The sequence below is a fragment of the Schistosoma mansoni genome (assembly GCF_000237925.1).
Source record: "Schistosoma mansoni, WGS project CABG00000000 data, supercontig 0186, strain Puerto Rico, whole genome shotgun sequence".
NCBI classification, from domain to species: Eukaryota; Metazoa; Platyhelminthes; class Trematoda; order Strigeidida; family Schistosomatidae; genus Schistosoma; species Schistosoma mansoni.
This window is the reverse complement of record NW_017386069.1, coordinates 229,315-249,134: the sequence shown is the minus strand read 5'-3', so window position 1 is coordinate 249,134 and position 19,820 is coordinate 229,315. Positions and strand designations below refer to the sequence as shown.

At 36.1% G+C, this 19,820-nt stretch overlaps 2 protein-coding genes across 2 annotated transcripts in view; both read left to right on the top strand.

The window, feature by feature from the left end:
• Window positions 1-7,213: 7,213 nt before the first annotated feature.
• Smp_098610 (hypothetical protein) lies at window positions 7,214-7,442 on the top strand (the record flags this gene model as incomplete). Its single annotated transcript, XM_018794376.1, has 2 exons — window positions 7,214-7,315; window positions 7,350-7,442. 2 exons carry the CDS (start codon window positions 7,214-7,216, stop codon window positions 7,440-7,442), a joined length of 195 nt encoding a protein of 64 aa, XP_018647069.1.
• A 58-nt stretch (window positions 7,443-7,500) lies between these two features.
• Smp_176350 (septate junction protein) overlaps window positions 7,501-19,820 on the top strand; it is a gene marked incomplete at both ends in the record, with an annotated part of 22,527 nt that continues 10,207 nt past the window's right edge. The window contains 9 exon segments of the mRNA XM_018794364.1: window positions 7,501-7,841; window positions 7,877-8,289; window positions 9,536-9,660; window positions 10,779-11,024; window positions 12,412-12,513; window positions 13,793-14,036; window positions 16,124-16,194; window positions 16,200-16,395; window positions 16,887-17,117. Of these exon segments, the coding sequence (XP_018647068.1) occupies window positions 7,501-7,841; window positions 7,877-8,289; window positions 9,536-9,660; window positions 10,779-11,024; window positions 12,412-12,513; window positions 13,793-14,036; window positions 16,124-16,194; window positions 16,200-16,395; window positions 16,887-17,117 (1,969 nt within the window).

Genomic DNA, 19,820 nt, shown 5'->3' with positions numbered 1-19,820 from the left:
TGTATATCTTTTAGGACTGTTTGTATCCAAAGGTGTTAAGGTTTTTGTGTGTCTATCTAAGTCGGATTCTTTTTTTATTGTTGTCAGTTACAGTAACATACAAACCTAGCCTTTTGTGTTTAGTGTCTATCAACAGTACGTGAATCGATTTCACTTTAAGAGGAAACAGCGAGAGTTGTTATGAGCCCAGCTCTGAATTTGAATGAGACCATAAAGGGGAACCCCATTAGAGAAGAGGATAACAAGTACACAGATGTAGGCATAGTTACAAGAAAAAAGAAAAAGCACGCTGAGAAGAAACAAATTATAGGCAGCACTAGGCCATGTGAATCTATAGTTTCAGTTCCGGATTTACATATCAACGCAAAACAAGCTACAGAGGAGCAAAGTCTGAGCGGTGTGGAGGATGTGATCAAGAGAAAAAATAAGGTAAATGATTGGCTCGTAGTCACACCCAGGGAAAGAAAAGTAAGAAAAGAGTGTGACCTCTGCATTGGACGCCGAATAGGAATCGGATTGCAGGGAAGAGACGATTTCAGGAATTAAAATTCCACAGCGTGTTAACACGGACCTCGCTGATAGGTCAGTCATTTTTCATAAGTTAAAAGAATCTTCCGAAAAGGAACCAAAGACTAGATTTTAGCACGACCTAAGTCATATTAAGTCCTTAATAAGCAAGCTACTTCCAGAAACAGTTTCAGAAGCTAGCATCTGTAAGTTTTATAGAATAGGACAAAAGGTGGATTCTGAAAGTACTCAGAAAAGCCGCCTCCTAAAAGTTGCCTTTGATTCGACTGAAGAAAGAAACTTAATGCTGGAAAACTCAAACAAATTGACTGGATCCGGAATATATATCCGTGAGGATCTCAGCCTGGCCGATCGTATTAAGAGACGAGCTGCAGAAGTAAAAAATAAATGAGAGGCACCGAAACAGTGAAATAAACCTCATGCTCAAGGGCTTTCAAATTGTAAAAGTTAGGAGCGAAACGATCCCCAAAACACTCTGAGTGGTAAGAGAAAGTTCTTCACAGAATTAAAAGTGTGCTACACAAATGCCCATAGCCTACAAAACAAAGTGGCGGGGCTCAAGAAAATGGTGGACATAGAAAATTCTGATGTCATTGCTAACTCAGAAACATGGCTAACGTCAGAAGTGCATGATAGTGAAATTTAATAGATTAGCTTTTTACCCAGTAGGACTGATAGACTAAACAGTAGGGGAGGCGAGGTTATCATGTACACGAAAAGTATCTTAACCGTACGCTGTCGAGACAGTGGCACATGATTCAGGGACATTTGTACTGGCACGCTGAAGGCTGAAATGTAAACGGCAGGATAGTAAATTAGTTATAGTATACCACAGTCCAGAATGTGTAGTAGATGGCTTCCTCCTAAGAAAATTAAGTTCTGGTCTAATAGGGCTAAAAGCCTTATAGTAGGCGACTTTAATGCACTGTATACAAACTGGATAAACTTAGAATCAGGGTCATCAATAACGTCATTTTATTGCCAATTGTTAGAAACTACAATTGCACTAGCTTTATTCCAGCACATTAGAGATCTCATCAGATATGACTTACGAAGCTCCTCGTCTTTCCTGGACCTAGTCTTTACACACGATGATGATGTCGGTCAAGTGACTTTCCTCCCACCTCTAGGTAGAAGTGATCATGCAGTCATCTTACTCAAGCTCATGGCTCATTTGGCCTGTCAAACAGTCGCGCCGGCCCGTCCTAACAAATGGAGGGCAGGTGTGAAGGTTATAAACTCTGCAGCATCGACTGACAACTGGATAATTGACTCAGAAGCATCAGTAAAAGAGGCATAGGCTCATCCCATGCAGCTATACAATCAGGTAACTCAACCATATATGCCCTGGACAGTCGCAAAGAAAGAGCACGGCCATCCCTGGATAGGCCGGGATATTCGACGTTTACTAAGACAAAAGAAGTGTTGGAACGTTGCCACTAGCCTTGGCACAGCAAGCACGACGAAACGCTTCAGGTTGGTACGAAATAGGCGCATAGTTAAAATCCGGGAAGCTCAGCGAAAGTATGAAATGCAGTTAGCCAAAACTGTAATGAAGCAGTCTAAGAGACTATTCTCGTACATAAATTACAGAACAAAGACGCGGCATTGGACTCCCAACCTGATTGCGGAAAGAAGTGGATCTGAAATGATAGAGGATGATCAGGAAAAGCAGAGGCTACGGCAAACTATTTCGGGACAGAACTAGACCCAATTACAAAGTCAACAAACCGTCTGCTCACCGTGCACTTTGATCCAGAGGATGTAGTTAAGGCTCTTAGCACCTTAGACATGGAAAAGTCAACAGGACCGGATGAACTACACCCCGAAATCCTGAGACAAATTGCACAATATATTGCAGCCTCACTGACTGTGATAGTTAATATGTCACTTAGTCAAGGTAGGTTACCTTTGGACTGGAGGGATTCAATGGTCATTCCAATACATAAAACAGGATCAAGACAACTTCCATCAAACTAGAGACCTGTCAGACTAATCAATGTCGTAGTTAAAATACTGGAAATAGTCGAAAAGACCGTAATGACATTTGTGGAGACCAACAACTTGTTAAACAGCGAACGTGGTTTTAGAAAAGGTTTATCTGGCATAACAAACCTCCTTATAGCAAGAGCGCAATGGATAGAGGCTCTAGGCAATAGAAAATCAGAAGATGTCTACATAGACTTCAGCAAAGCATTTGGTAAGGTGCCAACAAATAGACTGCTCTTGAAGCTGGAAAATCTTGGCATTGCCAGACCTCTCCTAAAATGACTTAAGGATTTCCTGGTACGTCAAAGACAAAAAGTAAGAATAAGTTCCAAGTGCTCCACTTGGAAACTAGTACTTGTGTATTATGTTATGTAAACACATAAACATTGGTACAAGGAAGCACCAAATAGATATGCGCCACACGAACCATTCGATTTGTATGAGGGCTGGAGAGTTCCGCCAGGATCTAACCTAGGTCCTTTACTTTTTATACTGTATATAAATGAACACCCAAGTATAGTTGAGTCCCCGATAATGTTACTATACGCTGACGTAAAAATCTGGCTAGAAATAACGGGAGACGCAGATGCATACGCACTTCAGGCAGATTTAAATATTGTGATTAACTGGTCTAAGGAGTGGCTGATACATGTCAACGCGGCAAAGTGCGTCTACATGCACTTTGAAGATACAAAGGTTAAATAGGTACAGAGCAGGAGGTGCCTGTACTCGTGGCCTGGTCTCACAAGGATCTTCGGGTGACAGTGAGTCATGATCTTAAGACAAGGGCCCATTGCCTCGACGTTGCAGCTATGGAGTTTTGAATCCTATGGGCTTTAAGACGGACATTCACCAAGTTAAATACTACTATGTTCACTGCAGTATACACAACCTTAGTGAGAAATAAGCTTGAAAACTGCGTTCAGGTTGCAAGCTCCTGTTTAAAAGGTGACTCGGATATCCCGGAAAAAATACAGAGGGCAGCTACCCGTGCACTTCCAGAACTTCGGGGTTTATCATACAAAGAGCAGCTTGGAAAGCTAGACCTTCTTACTGTCATACCACAGATTGGGAGGTGATTTGTTATAGTATACTAATAAATGACCTTGATTCTAACGCATCCTCTCTTTTTCTTCCCACTAGATTGGGACATCTCAGAGGACATAGCAGGAGAGTAGAAAAGCCAAGAACGAACAAAATATCAGTGGAATACAGGTTTTCAGTCATCAATTCTTGGAACCTGTTACTTGAAGCAGTGGTGTCAGCACCTTCAATGAACTCGTTAAAGAGAAGAATAGATATTCACGGAATCATACTACCCCACTCCCAGCAGGCGAAAAGCCCCCAAATGCCCTGGTACGGCCGGGAGTGGGGAGAGTCCACTCTCCCTCTCGAAATGCTCTCACATGGCCACGCGAATATATAGCCTCTGTCAGGGAAGTCCTACTCACTGTTTTCTCGTGGCGGGGGTGTTGTTTACGAAATTGAGAGGACGAACAGCGAATGTCTGGCACTTTAACCGGGTTGGTGGACAAGGCGAGTCCACCTAGGGGAGTTGGAAAACCCTGATTCCAAACCAATGGTGCACATGGGCTCCAGTATCCTGAGGGAACAAATGGCGTACGAATCAATCGTTGATCACCGGCTACCATGGGACTGTATCTCCTCACGATGCTCCTCTGCCTTGTGGATCAGATCTTTCGGTCAAAGGCTCCGGGTGTGGTTCCCTAAGAAAACCACCTGCTTCAGTTTGGGCACCTGGGCAGTATCACAGCCCTCACACAAATCGAATGAGATTTGTATGGCGCACATGTATCTGGTGCTTACTTGTACCAATATTTATGTGTTTAATTAAATAATAAATAAACTGCAAAAAGAATAACATAGGCCACAAGCCTTATGTCTTTACTACACATACATGAAATCTGAATACTCATCGTTTATAGCATCAACTACGAAATTTCCAGGCAACCCAAAACGAGGGGAAACCTTAATGCCGTTTAGATCGAAATAAAGTACCTGATACTAGGTTAGGAAAACGTAGGTAAAACAATCCAGAATGACATCTAGGAAAATTTCCACCCTACAAGCCAAACCAGGACCCATAAGAATATATAACACGCTTAAATAAGTTCCAGTAAAGGTCGAGTGTACAGTTGGAGTTAGGTTACTCGTTGTATATACAAATATATGATAGGGAAGATAAAGATAAAATGCACTCGCAGTACTGTTTTAGTGCGAATTTACCAATTAAATTCGGAGGAGAATGCGAGATGAATATGCGCTACGCATTTCGCATTACTTTTTAAACGGTCTCCAAGATAATGCATACAATGTGAAGAGACAAAACGCCAATCAGAGCTCACCTCAATGAACACTCAAAATAACCGCCGGAAAAATCAAACGTGTCCTCCAGGTTCACTATAACCGCCAAGGTTGGGGATTGTATTACTGATTATTTTTTTTCTATAGAATCGATGACTATATATTGCTGGCGATATTTAAGGCGGCGTGACACTGGATAAAAAGCTTTCTAGAATTTGGTGGGAGTCAACAAGGCTATTGATAGCAACAGGCTTACTTGTATATATGTTACTGTAGCTTCAGTTTCAGTTTGGAATGGACAAAAGGCTAGATGACCTATACTAGTCCTGGTAATGATGGTCTCTCAGCTGATCCGAATTTCTTTTGAAAGACTCGACAAATGGAGCTCCAATCATGTGTTGAGGTAATGAATTACACTCGTTGATGTTTCGAAGGAAAAGTCGATAGACAGCTGAAAAGTAATTTGTTATAGGCTTAAGAACCTTTTCGGAGTGTCTTTGTAAACCCTCTGTTCGTAAAAAAATGAGGGCATGTCAGGTGCAGATTTATCACTAGGAAATTTGAAAACTGTTATCAAGTCACCCCTATTTCTTCAACTTGACAAAAGGGATAGGTTTAGTTCAACCAGTTGAGCAGCATACGGGAGCTTCGCTATTTAGGGAATCAGCGTAGTCGCTGATCTCTGGACCTTTTTCAAAAGTTCAATGTCTTTTTTCGCACAGGGCTTATTGCTTGTGTCCAATACTCAAATTTAGGACGCACGAATACTGTATACAAAGTCAAAAGCTTTTTGGCGTCGACATGACTAAAGGCCTTACGTAATGATGATGAGGTTCTGAAACCCTTGGCGGCTATCACACGGGAGAGTGCAGTAGTTTTCAAGTCATGACTAACGATGACTCCTAAGTCACTATGTGTCTGGACAAGAGGTAGCTCAATGTTATTCATCATGTATATATTTGTACCTTGTTGACCAATATGCATCACAATACACTTGGAAGTATTTATCGGCAACTGTCACGTTTGAGACAGTTCAGATAATTTCTCTAGGTCATCTCGAAGTTCAGAACTATCACCTTTGGTTTCTGTCGCTCTCCATATCTTAACATCATCAGCATTTAGCAAGGTCGATAGAAGACGAAGAAGATCACTGACACTGGCTCCCAAACTGTACCCTGGGGCACTCCGCTAAGCACAGTTTCACAGCTAGCGTTAAATAAATCCCCGAAACAAAGCATTCTGTAAGTCTTTGGCACTGATACTGACCTCATTAGTTTTGCTGAACATACCTTAGCTGATGGCGCTTGGTCATGCATCCACACCAGATCATCATTGAGTACGTCGTTCTACCCATCCCTCACAACAACTAACCAGCTTAGATTAAAAACTACTTGGAATATCAAGTGCCTTCCAAACATATCTTCGAACAACGTCATTCCCAACTTTCGATTGGACCGGGTTTAAAATATTTCGATCACAAAGTTGTTTTGGGTTACAGCGCTGTTAGACCCTAAATATCCATCACATACTCATTGCAAATGGTTTGCACTAACGCTTCGTAGTCGGAAAATATGTTCCAGTTAATTAACGCTTAATAAAGCCCACACATTTTTGTTAAATGCCAACTGGTGTATTCATCCTAAAGCTTAAATTCTTTTGGAACTTCTTATAATAAATAGTGCAGTCGCAGTCAAAGTATTGTCAAAATTTTTCTACTTCCAGAGGGCTATGACATCACATAATACTGAGTTAATTATGTGTTTAATAGTGGTTCTAACAGCAAAAAGTTTAAATAGTGTTTAATTAATATCAAAATGTGCTATTTGGAAAACCACTTTTAAAGTCGTCTGAATATAACTCGTGAGGCTAGAATTAGTCGTTTTTCGAAATCTGAGCCATCCACCACGTGCCTGTTTCGTTACTATTATCGAAAAATCATCATTGGGGAATTGAGTCTGCAACCAATCATAGCAAATACTAGAAATCGAAGTGAATTTTTTCTCTTTTACACTAAAGTTTTCCGGTTTTCGTAGACTATGTAGTTGAAAAAATGGAATAACATAGCGAAGATGCTTGGAACATTTTGTGGCCCGTGTTTAAATTCTTTTTCCTTGTGTCATTGATTTTTGTTGTTTAAACGTTCTACGGATGTAAATTATACTTTGGTTTCCCTTACGAAATGTGGATTGCGGATGTGGATACGGTTTCATAGAAATGCCACGGAAATAACCGACGTTAAATGCTTTACTGGCTGTTTATCTTTGTTTTCAACGTTTTATCAGGCGAAGTAACTTTGATCAATCCTTGGTTTGGTTGTCCGCAAGATGATATTTGGGATACAAGTGAGCAATTAGTTTTCAAAACTAGTTAAATGCCAGATTGCCCTGATGGATGGTTTAATTTTGAAGCTAACTGTTACTCGTTTTTTGTTCAAGACCCATCAAATTATCTGGCAGCAAGAAAAAATTGCGAGGTAAATTTGTAAATATCCTCCCCACATTTTTTAGACACACGGTGGATTATTACTCCGTATCGACACATTAGAAGAGCACCAGTTTGTAGCTGACAGGCTAAACGATATTGCCGTCAATCGATCGTAGGCTGTTTTTTCTGTTGACTTTTTCAAAACGTAGTTTACGCTGGTATACGGCTGGCGTCATGCGCCCCGACTCCTTTGGTGAATTTATGTGGGAGGGTCATCCACTGAGTTACCAGAGTGTTAGGTCGGAGTTACTACATCTGTGGCTTGACACTATACCTAAGCCTGCCGAACGTCCAACATTTCCGAAGGTTCGTACACGTCTTGTTTATGGTACTGATAGAAATCGCTGGGGATGGTATCTGGATACACCGACTGCACATAGGGGTCATATTTGCCGTGCTCCCGTCGCAAATGCCAATCAACTTCTGCCCCTCTCAAAGTCCCTCGCATATGGAAGCGATTTTCCGAACAGGATGGCTCGAGGTCCTTGTTTCATTGCTCATCCTAAAGATGTATTGTAAGATTCAAATACTTTAGAGGAGTTTGTTTTAGATACGTTCATCATATGAGTACTGAAAAGTATGCGGAGTTGCGTTGTGAAGCAAACGGTAACCCTCAACCGACCTATAAATGGTATTATGTTAGCACTGAAATGAGGACGAACAGTACCGGTGATACAATCACAATTTTGCATCGAACACTTATTGACGCAGCAGCTGAACCATCTGGTCGCATTTCTATTAGTGCGGGATCTTTAGTTATTCACAATCCCGATACTTCAACTGACTCACAAATGTTTCAGTGCGAAGCTAAGAATATTTATGGATCTATTCTCAGCCGAACGGCAAGGATTATATTTGGACAGCTTGAAACAGCACCTAAGCAGCCGCGAAATGAGAGGATAGTGATGTCACATCAAAGTGAGACTTTGCCATGTGAACCTCCTGCTCATTCGCCTCCAGATAGTGAGTTAATTAACGTGACCTAGCATCTTTTGTTTTCTATTAACTCATCTTAAATAGGTCCAGTAGTATGAATTATATAAATCACCAGCTTAAACACAGCTTAGTGATAAATTAATCGTCATTTATATTTTTACTTTTTATACTGTAATTGAGAGAACTGAATATTGACAAGTTTATCACCCACTCATGTTTTCGTTACTAACATTCATGATTATAATATTTAGTATTGAAATCTTCATTTAAATCACGTGGCCTAGTTACAAAGTCAAATATGGTCCTATCAGTTGAGTTGAAATACTTGACAACAAGAACTATAAAATCATGATTTTTAAAAATCGGACTTACTTTTCAGTGACAAGCAATGATGTAAATCGTGTTTTTATTCTATATGTAAAGGATACATAGGCTTAAGTTAGTATATTGTATGCTATCTTAAGAGATTTACGGTTACCAACTATCGTAATATTTTACCGTTAGATATTTCTTTGTCAGTTCAACATCTCCCTGATTAGGTGTAAAATTGTTTTAGCTTATCACTTGCTTTATTGATCAAACCATTATTACCTTTGTCATGGCTTTGACACAAAATTACATCCTAAACTGTGGTTCATTTGTAATCTTTTATAAACATCTTGGCATGTCTAGTTGAACTCTCAAATAAAATTACCACATGAGTTGCATTTACGGATTTTTGTCTAAAAGGTTTTTATATATTTAATGGGAAGCAGTGGTCTGTTGGAAAAACCAAAGTTGGCATACAAAGGTCAATATAAATCCCAGGAGCTGTCTTGAAATTACTAGGAGCAGTAAAATATAGAAAATAAATTCGGATAATATTTTTTACTGACGTTAATATTTAAGGTTTCTCTCACAACTTTTCGTCATAAAACTGAGGCAAACTTCATATATTTCCCTAAATAAATGACATTTTTAGCCACCTGTTAGTTGTTAATTCTTAATGACGATTTATTTGAACTAATATCTTTTTGGAATAATGCTTGAACCGACAAAATGCCGAGGATCCCAAAAAAGAATTAACTAATATGTTAGCTCCATTAACCCAATAAATGATTAGTGCACGCTTTTTCATGTCTTAGCTCCTTTAAATTCATTTTTCAATGTAATGGAGTGAAACTATACAATGTGACATTTATTGAACATCTGCAGAAATCTATATTAAAGTTTAGGGTGATTGCCTGCGAAAACAATATTAACACTCAGAATTTAATTCTTGTTGTTTGTTAAGGTTTACTTTATACCGTGTATATGAACAAGAATGGTGAACTGGAACCAGTTTTGCCAGAATATCGTAGAAATTTATTTATTTCTCAGGCAAAAGGCCTTATTGGCTTTTCTGAGGTTACAGTGGTGGTAAGTAATAAATTTATTATATGTATGGGTTGAGAGTACTTAAAAATGATTAAGAATGTTATAAAGTCATGATTAACTGGTAAGTTTGTTGCTTGAAATATAACTTGACATCAAGTTAATTTTCTCTGTCACTTTGTTCAGAGCTTTATACTTCAGTCAAACGGTTTTCAAATATGTTGACTTTTTCAATACGTGAATGATTTAAATCAAGAAATAGGGCAGAGAATATGACCTGTTAGTGATGTATTATTATGGTTTCAACTGCATTATTTGAAATAGTTTCTTTCTATAAGGTTGAGTTCATAATTTTGGTATCCGAAAGTAAAATGTGTGTGTGATAGCATATTAGGAGTTGCAGAATCGAAGAAAGTGTTTTTTTGTATAAATAACTAGTTAGTCATATTTTAATGTATTTGGGAGCATTTTTGAAGGATGAAATAGCTGAAGTCAAATGAAAGTAAAACAAACCTACTAATGTTGACTACAGATTGGTAACCCTAACATTAGTTTTTAAAGCAAGGAGCATTTTTGTGGACTGCAGTCACCTAATATTTCAATCCTTTCGAAATATTTTAGAATCTTAATGCTATATGGCCTTTTATCTCATTAAATCAGTTTTGTTGGTCAATTTCCAATTGCTTTAAATAATGGTACTTAATGCAAATTATGTTACACAAATTACCTTTTCGATCGTATTGTATGTACATAAATTTAGTCTTAAAGAGATGAAGCATGGAAAAATATGAACAATCACAGATAAATAACACCGATAGAATAAGATTAAATCTAATCATTTCACCGGGTTTTTATTTGACTCATATTATCTGAGCAAACTGTTTATTTGTAGAATATACATATAGTATAATATCAAGTTTTTGAGACCTTATTTAGTCAATAAACCTTCTGGAGCCCAAGTTATTCAAGGTAGTGATATCTATCGAGCCATTTTGGTACACAAACAATGCGTAAAAGTACAGTATACTTTAATCTAAATCTGGTTGTGCTCATCCAAAGTCGTTTTTATCTTACTTAATATTAGATTTTGTATGTTATATTTATACACTGAAAATAGGAAGTTGATAGCTTCTACTAATATATACGTATCTATCTATTAACAGGACAGTGGGGTCTACGTTTGTATGATAACAATGCAGTTTGACGGCCACCGTATGTATGATTCACCGAAACTTCCAGATATGCCTTTCACTGTGCGGTATAGTAATGAGCCGAGACAAGATCCGAGGATATATGATGATTTCCCAGCTGTTTGGCCAACAAATCCTCAACGTGGTCAACTTGTTCGCCTTGAGTGTTTTGCTGCTGGTTACAGTCAACTGGACGGTCTTAAATACTCGTGGCGTAGAGTAAGTTTCTACTAGTGATGCTTCAAGAATACCAAAAGTATTGAGTTTTTTCTTTATCTTTTCTCCCTAGTAATTTGCTATCAACCTATAAACTATATTCTTCTCAACTGTTTATTACACCTTGGGATATATAATACATTCTAGTGACTCCCATTTGCCCGTATTAACTAATTACATTATATACCTCCTAAATCCTATGGTAGCCTTAGTTTTTATTCCTGTCCTTGGTGTTACGACAAGACTTATCAAACTAACGTGGCTACATAAGTAATTCTTTTTTTGTAGAAACTACTTTCACGGTAAACGACAAGTTGTTACAATATTCTGAAATAATTATCGCTTTCTGTATATTTTTTGGGAAAAAGTTTAATAAAATTCGAAACCATAAAAATATAACCTATTTCATAGATATCTTCTATCTAGGAAAATTGCTTGATTTCGGTAGACAATAAAATTTTCAGCTTTTTTTTAATCAGACTATGAATTTTCAAACATTTTGATGGGCCGTTTATACTTTATTCATTTGCTTTCAAGCTTTATTAACGGGTTAAAACTTTTACAAAATGAAACACATTTCAAGTCTATATATGTTGCAGTCTATTTCTTCTGATATGTCGGTGAATTCATTCTCTTTTTAACCTAAGCAGATTCATTCTTTTGACGTATTTTGAATATTCTACTAATGAACATTCAAATTATTTGTTTAGTGTGATACATATTTTCAGAGTTTATAATTGTTACCTGGCTAAAGAGTAACCATTCATTTATACTTGTACGAAAATCTTTTTTCATCCTGCTTATTCCACAGTGTTTTAGCTACCAATTTTTCCCGTAATTACTCCTACTTCTTTCATTCTGCGTCTTAATTTCAATTTGTGTGAGTAATTTCTTTTTCCATCAATCACTCCAAACATTTTCTTTCAAAGTTTTTCAGTTTTGAGGAATAATTTAATTTACTATTTCTTTACAACAAACAAACTACCACCATAACTTTAAACATGTTAAGATCAGAATAGTTAATACGTAAGTGAGCAATACTGCTTGAAATTAGATCGTCAAGCTTTGCTCACCTAATATACAACAATATTTATATTCATATATAAAGACGATTAAACTGATCAGGATGACATATGAGTGATGAACAACAATGCCATCCTAATTTTTATGATGGAAAGTCTTTCAGTATTTTAAAACCAAATGATTTGATTTAACTGTACCTAAATAGCCTTTAAATTCCTTCTACAAAAGAGTTGTCAATATTCTGTTGTTGATGTTTCGGTCTCGATAAATGCTGATTTTATAAATTAGTTTACAACGTGCTTTCTCCACACTATTATGGTAATTCTTAACTTCTTTTTTTTGTTCTGCTTGCATTATTTATATTCAGTTGGATGGTGCACCTCTTCGAACAGATAGTTTAAAAGATTATGATCGTGTAATTGAACTACCAAATGTACAACCTGAAGATCAAGGCGAATATGAATGTAATGTACGTTGTTAGACTGTTTTCTAATTGGTCACACAGAATTAATCGCATTTTAATCCCTGTTAATTCTGTTTTCGGTTTTCATCTATATTTTCTTGTTGAGTTCCTTTTGTAAACTACATTATACTACTCACTAATATAGAGTAGCTAATAAATTTTTGTGTATATAGAAAGTGAGGCCTTGTTGTTGTTTGGTATTTTCAGGTATTTACATGAGCTTGCTATATCCAGTCTATTTGTTACTATAGTTTTATCTTCTCATCAATTTCTAAAGTTACGTCAATCTGTTCTAGGCCCATGCAATATTGATTTATTTTTAATAGTAAACTTAATTGGTTTTCCCATTTCTGTTGTGAGTTGCCGTTTCCGACACAGCTATTGGCTGTTGCGTAGTTAATCATGTTTTTGTAAATAAATCCCATACAAATGTTGGAGGAGGCATGTTTTTCTTTGAAATGTACATTGATGCAATTAATGTCTTAGTAACGGCATTAATTAGAGCTCACAAATCCTGTTTTTGATTCCGAGATTTTCTCTCGTCACGTATTTGTTTGTCCTGAGGCTTCGATTATGCTTAACAATATCAGTGAATTTTTTCGTACGTTGTAAACCTTCTCTTTATATGTTATTCTAAACTATAATATGCTTCTTGTATTTAAATTATTTTACAAACAATAGTCTGATATAACGGGATGAAAATGGCGAAATCACATTTTTAACTAATTGTGATTCTTTCGGAAAATTATTTCCGTTTTTAATTCTTTAGGGTAATATTTGCTGTAGCTTTCCAGTATGATATCTTATTTGTTATAATATTGATTTGTTTGAATATGATGTTATTTTGAGTTAGGATACTTTTGGATGAAATTAACGTAAACTATGCTCATTATGATAGACAACATGTGGATTTGTTATAACTCTAGGTACTTTTTATATATGAGATCTTATTCTAATCACTAATCAAAGTGAGTGTCCAATCAATATATATTGAATCTATTTTCGACTAGGATTGTCGCGTTTCGGTTTTTAACAAATCTTTACTTGTACCAGTTCTGGTGTTCTTACTTCACATTATAGGAAATGCAGTGATTCCTCGTTCTTTCAAGTATAAGAATAAGTGATACCGATACTTCTTTATCATTTGATATTTGAGGCTACTCAAATGTTTTTAAGTAGTTACAAGAAACTGATATGATTAAAGTAACTTACTTTTATTTTAGAACTAACTTAATTTCAATAGCAATTGCACAAATATTTAATTCTTCATTTTCTTATAAATTAGGTTGAAGATTCACTTGGAAAGATGGCTAGACCTAAAACTTTAAATCTGAAAATCACCGCTAAACCATATTTTACAACACCTTTACAAAATACTGTTGTTGATATAAATTCTGATGTGTTTTTAACATGTGAAGCATCTGGTATTCCAAATCCTACACATGAATGGTATAGAAATGATATAACAGTGAGTCAATTAATTGCTACTGGTAAACTCAATCCAACACAATATACTATAATACGTGACGGTCCAACACGTTCAACTTTACGTATTCAAAAAGTAATTTATTTATAATTTTAAAGAAAAATTATAACCCAGCATATATATTCAATCTTTTGTTGCTTGTGTTTATGTAGGAAAGAAACGACCACTAATGGTCTGTAATGACAAGATAACTATTCAGTATTTAATCTTTCGGTATAAAGTAAATTATTTCTGCTCGTGACTTTGATTTTATTTAAAGTTGTCGCTATGAATAGATGAAGAGTTGTAAATACGAGCAAAATAATTGTCCACTTGTCCCTAGGTTTCAATAATCATTCGATTGATGTCAGATTGTGATGAGGATTGCTTCCAAACTTATTTCATTAGTTCTGATAAGTCCATATCCTGTTTTCAAAGTATTATTTAGACGATCTGTGATTCATTTTACATCAATTAGAACACTGAATGAAAATAACTTTATAATGTGTGTAATACTATTAAACATCGTTTTGGTATTTAAATATTAGATAAGAATTCTGATGAAAAGTATTATTAGCCCTCAATTAAACATATCAGTTACTACGGTTTTGGGTTATACTTTGTGGTTGTAAATCTCTGAAATGCTTATTAACCAAAGGATTCTAGAGTGTTATATTTGTTGACTGCTCATTTATACTCTGGGTTTCAATCGAGTATCTTCAAATTGTAATAATATGTATTAATATACATTTAATTAATATCGGTTAAGTGCTCCGGTGCGAAGCTGGTAGGTCCTGGGTTCGAATCTCGAGGGTGCGGGATCGTGGATGCGCACTGCCGAGGAGTCCCATAATAGGACGAAACGGCCGTCCAGTGCTTCCAGGTTTTCTATGGTGATCTAGCTTCAATTGACTCATGATTTCAACTATGAAAGTATTGAAATATCCACGAAACCCTCTTCTGATGTATAATTAATATTAGTTGGAGTTACGAAATTACCTTTTTTAGATGGTGACAAGTACTCGATATGATCCTCAGACAAAGAAAAGGTGGTAAGATCATTATAACAAAATAAATATCGGTTACATTAGATGTTTATTGTTATGAGCTCATATCCGATTGGGTACTATGGAAATTCAAGGAGCAGTATTCAACTGTTTTCCCCTGATTTGTAACATCTTAGTAGTGTGTATCTTCCAGTTTCCAGGAGATGTTAATATATTTAGATGGATTTTTAGAATATATGGTCCAGATTCCCAACCTCACACTTTTGTTGATATTGGGTAACAATCATCCAGTATCATCGATGAAGACTCTCCAACTCCGTACACGAGTGAACTCTAAGAATCATAATTTTCCATCAGAACTTGGGAAAATTCATTGTTACTCTGGCCCGTTACATTTATTATCTTCAAATCGTCCGACTACATATTATTTAAATTAACTTATAATATAGTAATAAAGCTGTTAAAACCCATTAAATTAGCGCAACGAAAAATATGAACCTAAATAACTGTTGCCCATAAGTAATATAACTAAACGACAGCATAATTGCTATATTATTTATAAGAATCTGATATGATTCCGTCTCTACTTATTATCAATATGTAAAAAGGAGTGTGATTTGTTTAACTTCCATGTAACGAAACTGACCTTGAAACATCTCGTTGCTAGTAAAGCAATTATTCGAGTTAAGCACCAAAATGTTCACCAAATAATAGAACATTGTAGAGTTCAAATGTATGCCGTAATTCCAATTGGCGTTTTGTTTTCGATGGAAAAATTTATAATCTAAGATTGTAAAAAGTAGATTTTAGCTTTTGCATCCTTAATATTTTTTTGTGTGTTTGAGTGAATATGATGAAAATTTCATTCTTTCCACAGGATACAAAAAAACCATTTTTTTAGGTGAGTCTATGAATAGAGTCTTTAAACTGCATATTTTATAGATAAACATTTCAACCACGTTGGCAGCAAATCATTGAATAATGATCAGAGAAGACCAAACAAACTAATCGTACTGATAACTGTAGTGGCTTAGGAAATCTAAAAAAAATACAAAAAAATAATTACTATTTGTTTAAAATAATCTTATTGCAACATTTTTAAAAAATTGTATTCATATAACATAAATGCAACACTAAAAACTAGGTTCTTTATCACATTCTTTTTTATTCTGTTATTTCAGGTTAAACTTTCAGATTCTGGTATGTTTACTTGTTTAGCATGGAATAGTTTGGGTAGTGAAGCTTCATCTGCTGAAGTACGTGTATTAGAATTAGCACCAACATTTCGCAAACATCCTGTTATGCCTAATGAAGGTATGGTTGGAAGCACTGCAGTCATGGAATGTCAACCTGAAGGAGCACCTGCAATGACTGTAGAGTGGCTTCATGATGGAACTGTTCTAACTACTAGTGACAGTTGGTTAGATCCGGAAACGGGAACTGCAAATGTAGGTTTTTACCAGTCTATACGTTCTCAAAAATTCGATTTTCCTTACTTATAATATAACAAAATTAATATCTGAAACACTTACAGCAATGTTGCTATATCTCAGCTGTGGTACTTTTGATCATTGCATTTAAATGACATCCAGATTTTAATAAGTGTTACTGAAGTGAATATTTTAAAGATTAAATCATCGGTGTACAGATGTTGATTGCTATTTTTTTTATACTGAATAAAATCAGTACTGGCAACAACATCCTAAACTGATTAAGAAAATGTTTAATTATTTTAAACTAATGACTCAAAATAGGAAATTAGTTCAAATAATTTTAAATTTTCTCAGGCAGAGTGAGGGCATACAACCACGTTTCTCCCTTGTTCCATTCAAGCAATGGGATTAGGTAGGGTTGCCCAATCTCACCATTCCTCTTCAACTTTGCCATCGATGACATTTTGGAAACAGCTCTGATGAATGTAAGTAATGGCGATGTGGATCTGCTGCCTGGAGAAAGACTTGTCGACCTTGAGTATGCGGATGATATTGTCTTACTGTGCGATAATGCTCAAGCCATGCAATCCGCACTTAATCAGTTGGCAATCAGTGTCCGCAGGTACGGCATGTGCTTTGCACCCTCCAAGTGCAAAGTACTCCTACAAGACTGGCAGGATTCTCATCCTGTACTCACCCTGGATGGTGAGGAGATTGAAGTAGTTGAGAAGTTCGTGTATCTAGGTAGCTATATAAGTGCTGGTGGTGGCGTGAGTGATGAGATCGATGAACGTATAATGAAAGCCAGAGCGGCTTATGCCAATCTGGGCCATCTTTGGAGCCTTCGTGATGTTAGTCTGGCTGTAAAGGGTCGGATCTACAACGCGTCGGTGAGAGCAGTTTTACTCTATGCTTGTGAAACCTGGTCTCTCCGAGTTGAGGATGTTGGACGACTCTGTGTTCGATCATCGTTGTCTCCGAAAGATTGCTAACATCCAGTGACAACACCATGTTAGTAATGCAGAGGTTCGGCATCGTGTGTTCGGGCGCCGAGACGATAATTTAATTGGTGTCACCATCTTGAAACACCGACTTCGGTGGCTTGGACATGTTTTACGAATGTCGTCCCAGAGACTTCCACGTCGTGCATTATTTGCCGACTCTGGGACTGGTTGGAAAAAGCGGAGAGGAGGTCAGTGTATGACATGGTGTCGTGGCATGAAAGAAAGCTGCAAAAGGCTAGCTTCTGTTGGTCCTTCACGACTCCCTGGCTGGGGTCCGAGAGATGGTGCAACACAGTGGCTAGAGACGTTATCAGATATGGCTCAGAATAGAAGCCAGTAGCGATCCTGCTGCAACCTTCTTTTACTTTCTACATAAAGAGTGGTTCTAACTTTCTTAACTGAAAGAGTCTTCTGGTTGTACATTTCAGTTTCCCCCATCATTACTCTTATTTTTTTTCATGTATGCATCTTACCCCTTTTCTCTTCCCATTCTCGTTGTTTTGTGTGGCGCATGTGTATCTGGTGCCCCTTTGTACCAATATGTATTTGTTTAGATAAATAAATAGTAAAACTCTGATTAAACTTTTATGCTGACCAAATTTCTTCTTAGTATGTTAGCATTTTGATTTTGAATTTAATTATTTTTACAATACAGTCCACTGTATTTAAGATTCATTGATTATGGGAAATTGGTAGAAAACATTGAATCTACACTTTCATCTTGTTTGAGTTTACTATTCCTTAAATCACTCAAATATGTCAATAGTTATAAGAAATTACATCATATGTAAAAAAAAATGCTTGTGACGTTTCGGTTATACTGTAAGTATGCAAGTGGTTAACAATTTTTCGCTAACTTTTGCATTTCAAAATTTTCCTTTATGGAAAGTATTTGGTAAAATGTTTAATTATTAGTCTTTTTATCTATCATTTAAATGATTGTATATGAGTACATATACCTTCCCACTGCTTAGATGCTGCCTAAAATAAGACAATCTTAACAACTATTGTAAACAATACTGAAGTGGTACTAACTGGGTTCTTCAATCTTAATTCTGTTGTTTAGTCACGTAGTTTGACCCACTTTGTGTTATTCACTAGAAAAATACCTGTGAAAGGTGAGACTATAATTTATGGACGATCTTTGAGTGGTGCTAAAGTGACCTTGAGAATGTCCACTTACTAACAAGGACTAAATGAGGGTTGGTTATAAACCAGCGTTAGGAATTAGGATTATGATTTGCAGTTGATGGTTAGGATTAGGAATTAGATCTAGGGTTTTCATAATGAACTGACATCAGCTATAGTGCCAAAACGCTATTTAGCCAAAATATGAATGAGTTTTGCGCTAAAATCCATGACTTGTTATCTTATATCTGACTGGTTTGTCTATAAATTATAGTCTCGCCAAAATAAAAGCCATAATTCACTATGGAAATCCTAAATAATAAATAACTTTAAAACTCTAGCATAGAATGGAAAGAACGTTTAGGTTTGTGTACTGAGTACATTAATTTCTACTTATTTAGTTGTAATTCACAAGTTTATGTGTCATAAACTGACAACAAAACAAATTGTCGAAAGGATTTTGAAAAATGGTAATTATTTGCTTCACTAGTAGAATGAAGCTAGGAAATGCCACTTGTAACATTTAAGTCTTTTATTTTTGAAAATTATTGTCATTGACAAGATTTTCAGAGCTTTTATGTTCAACTGCAAAAACGTTTCAATGCTATGTACGTACTAAAAGGTTTTTAATTCAAAAGGTGTGATTGTTTATTTCTTTAGAATGAAAATGTTTTATAAAGATACTTAAAAACAATCGCTTGGTTGAAGTTAACGAGCATATTCTTTTGAAGATAATTTGCATCACAGATTGAATTTAGTTGGATAATCATAAAAAATGGTAGGGGTGGAATAACTATTTCTTCAGAGTGTGAATCGATAACTTTGCCAGGGATCAAAATCAAGGCTTTACACTTCTTAACTGAGATGCAGTGGATCATCTTTCCAATTCTAGCCAACTTGTAATATTGAACATACACAATCCATTACTCATTACCATATTATACATAACATTAATTCAAATATTTATTCTTTTTTTCGGTTTTTTTCATAGTGTGCAACTAAATACTGCAAACTACCTAGTAAAAATTTATTAATCGTTGATCTTGTGGAATCAGATGCTGGACAATACACTTGTATTGCAAAAAATACTTTAGGTCAAGCAGAATCAAGTGCCTTATTAACAATAATTCCACAATTAAAAATGAGCTTAACACCAATTTCACGTGTTGTCTATCGAAATTCCACTGTACTTCTCCCTTGTCGTGTTCAAAGTTCATCATATTTAGATGTGAATTATGCTTGGTATTTTGAGGTATGTATAGTAAAGGGCGTAGAT